Here is a 3889-nt window from a genome sequence, read left to right on the forward strand (position 1 = left end):
AAGCGAAACTAAGGCAGGAGACTCGGACCAATTGTGAGGTAAGAATGATCTCTCTTTAAGTTAAACGTTTTAAATCTTATGCCGATAATTCTAATTGACTATCATTATGTATAGTAATGGATTCACCTATTTTTTCTTTCTATGGGGAAGGAATCAAAGCCAGTTTAACAAAATTAATAAAAATAGTGCAAGTTGTAAAATGTTAAATAAAGAGAATTAAAAAAATATTAGTAAATTGAAATTATAAAAATTACATTATTATATGTAACAAAATTAAATATTTTATAACATCACTAATTTAGAGTGTTTCTATCCTATTCATATAAAATATTTAAAATAATATATATTTATTAAAAAAATTAAAAATAACATATTAATTACAACTATTTATTTTATTAGTTTAAGTAGATTAAGATAATAAATTAGATTATAATTTTTTTTTGTTCAAATGTTATAATTTATTGTTTTTATTAAAAAAACAATTCTTGGCTAGTGATTGAAGTTAGTTATTTTTGTAGTCCATTTAATAAATATGAGTACCTAGTAATGAATAAATATTGTATTTAAAAAAAAAGGTATTAATTTGAACAGTAATAAGGCAAATTTGCGTTTGGAAGAGAAAATGGTAAATAGATTTAGGGTGATCCATTGTGCTCGGTACAAGAAGCATAACAAGTTTGAATTCTTGATAGAACAATATGCGGGAATAATTCATTCAAACTTTATTATTTTATTTCTTCCTCAAGCAAACAATGAGATTGACGACTTCTGTCATTTCCGTTTTAAGACGATTAGTTACACGTTTTGCGTATAGTTTGAACAAATAGTTCATACAAAATTGTCCGAAATGAGCCACCAAAATAGGCTCCATAGCTGATCTAGTACAATTTGCTACATTTTGTCCACTCCGTGTGTTGTCGAACTTGTTGATATTACCCTCTTCTTCATCGTTTAAATCCCAATCCCAATTACATTTGAAAACCTCAAACTTTTCAAGATAAAAAGACTTCTCTTCCATAATAATTGCCTTCACTTCTTCCTTACATGGAGTGTACATAGGTACATTGAAGGAATCAACTTGTTCTTGTTTAATCAACCCCTTTAACAACAAAAAGTAATGAAATTTATTCTAAATAAATAAATATTTAACAATAATTTAAATAAAATTCAAACCTGAGAAGCCAAGTCCAAAAGAGTTTGAGCTAATAATTCCATAAGGCAACAAAAATCATTGCTAGATGGGGTCTGAATTACTCCTTCCCATAAATGGTAAGGATCATTCTACCTTCTTGTAAAATTTCTTGGGATCTCTTGTTAAGAAAAGACAAGAAGTCCTTGTGAAATTGATTCTTATAAACTTTGTACACATTGGGAAGACAACCTTTTGTCATGTAAATATGCCCCTTGTTATGTAGATTTTCAGGGACCTAACATTAATAAACAACCAATTAAGAACTAAAATAAGAACTATTTAATTTAAATTTGGTTAAATATATACCTGAGAGAGCCAATGAAGACTAAAAGAAGAATGTACAAAATGTAAACTTTTGCTGGCGAATAACCTTCCATAGAAAGATGCTGGCACTCCAGAGACGAAACACTTTGACCCAATTCATATCCATGTTTCTCTTTTAACTGGTCATTTAATAATGGTAGTGCACTAAAGATGTTGTTAAAGTCATTAGTGGTGCCGGTCGTTCAACATGACCAATATCTCCGGGAGTCCATATTGTTTTGTTGAATAAGTTGTTGATGGGTGCCAATAATTTCATATATGAATTGAAGAGTGTTGGGGTCCTGAACCACATCCAAGGTCTGCAATCTTAAAGCAATCTAACATCTCAAATGGTATCAAATGATTGACAAACATGTCCTTAAGGATTTCCTTGACAATTGGCACACTTTAAGCACTTTCATCTGATCAATGCAGTGTAAGACGAGGGTGAGTCCTTTTAGTGTTTGTATTTATATGAAATTTCATCTTGTTTATTTTTAAAAACTAGACTTTTTCTATACTACATTAAATACAAGAAATGTCGTGTTAATATGTGCAAAATCAAGTGAAATTTAAATATAAAATAAAATGCAACATCATATAAGAGGAATGTAAGATTTGAAAACGTCAATTTATCTTTTTTTTCTCATTTTTATTTAATAATTTCAGTAATATATATAATTTTGAACCAACAAAAGACTACAAAATCGGTTGTATTTTGAAAAACATTGATATGTTATATAAAATTCATACAGCATTATAAATAAATCGAAGCAAACCATTGAGTCACCGCATTGAGGGACGCCAATTTAAAACCGTCCCGTATAACCGAACCGAAATGTCCCATTTAAGACGGCTTATTCCTCGGTTTGACCGGTAATTGACCGAGGATAGGACATAAATAATATTTATGTCCCCGTCCAGATCTCACCCACAAACACTATAAACACAATTAAATATATAAATTATCAATATATTTATTTATTCATTATATTTATAAGAGTTTTATGTTTATTCCTTTATAACAGTATAAATATTAATACGTTATTATATATTATATTAAAAAAATTCGTTCTTAAACTGAACGGAGAGGGGATGATAACCATCCCTACCCCAACCGCGCCCCATTGGTCATCTCAAACTGAAAAGGTTCCGTGAGGGTAGCTATGTAATTTTTTTAGAACGTTGAGTTTCGTTTTTTATGGAAGGCTACTAATTCTCGTCATTTAGCACATATGCCACGATATGCCACGAGCACTTGCCAATTAAGTGGATGTATCTATAATTTATTATACTGTCTCTTTAAAGTTCACATTCATGTGATTTCCCAATCTTATAAATCAGAATCAGATAACTTCTTTATTTTTCTTAAGAAAGAGAGATATTAACTATATTATAAAGTTGAATAATTATGTATATAAAAAAAAAAAATAATTGAATGCAATTTAAATTGAAATAAAAAAAACATTAGATCGAGAGAGAAGAGACCTGAAGACTTGAATTCTGGGCGTAGCTGTTCTCTCCATCACCATGATTCATGTGAAGGATGGTTTGATAATTAGCCATATCATATCATATCATATGAAATCTTCTATTCCCTTTTTCTTCCCACTTCACTAGCTATCTAGCTAGCCAATATTTTCTATATATTTTTGTTAATTATTTATGCATGTATGTATCTAATTAATAAAAAAAAACCTTCATTCCCTTTCTCTCCACGTTATGCTAGCTGCCCTCTTCACCACTGACACCTATATCTTAAAAAATGATAAAATATTATTAGCAAAATAATAAAATAAAAATCAGCCCACTTCTGGTTACAAAGAGCATGCAGGTTACCGCGTGGCCTCGGTTCTGATTCCTCCTTAATTATTCAAGATCTCTTATTATATGAAACCTAATTTCATTCATTCCAAAAAAATTGAAACTATATTTTGGAATGACATTATTTTTTTTTATTTTAGCCAAAAAATGAAAAACAATCACATCTAGATCTACCAAAATATGCATCATAAAAAATTATCAACTTTTTAATGTATTTGAAAAAAAAAAACTTATCATTGTTTTAGTTTCATTAGACAAACATTTTTTTTAACAATTTAGAAAAAAAATGAAAAATTGAAACAGTTTAAAAAAGACAACATATTTAACAAGGAAACAATTTAAACATTTTTTTAAAGAGTTGGATTGAGTGAAATTTTTATAAAATAAGATGCGATTGTGTTATGAATCTACAGTTTAAAATATTGTTATTTTATAATTTCAATTATTTTTTAAAGTTTATTAAATTGGATTTATTAGGCTGCCTTAAAAGTTTAAAACATAAGGGATCTTGGATTTCGCCTATTTTCCATCAGAGAGGGGAAAAATGGTCCTATTAATTTTTTATTTTTA

At 28.6% G+C, this 3889-nt stretch overlaps 1 protein-coding gene across 1 annotated transcript; it reads right to left on the bottom strand.

Annotated features, from left to right (window-relative positions):
• Window positions 1–730: 730 nt before the first annotated feature.
• On the bottom strand, window positions 731–1695 carry LOC124909956 (benzoate carboxyl methyltransferase-like; the record flags this gene model as incomplete). Its single annotated transcript, XM_047450583.1, has 5 exons — window positions 731–1099; window positions 1174–1202; window positions 1286–1427; window positions 1499–1613; window positions 1652–1695. Coding segments are annotated over 5 exons (699 nt in total), but the record flags the coding sequence as incomplete, so codon positions are not given.
• Between the last annotated feature and the right edge of the window lie 2194 nt (window positions 1696–3889).

Source organism: Impatiens glandulifera, chromosome 7 (genome assembly GCF_907164915.1).
Source record: "Impatiens glandulifera chromosome 7, dImpGla2.1, whole genome shotgun sequence".
In the NCBI taxonomy this organism is placed as follows: Eukaryota; Viridiplantae; Streptophyta; class Magnoliopsida; order Ericales; family Balsaminaceae; genus Impatiens; species Impatiens glandulifera.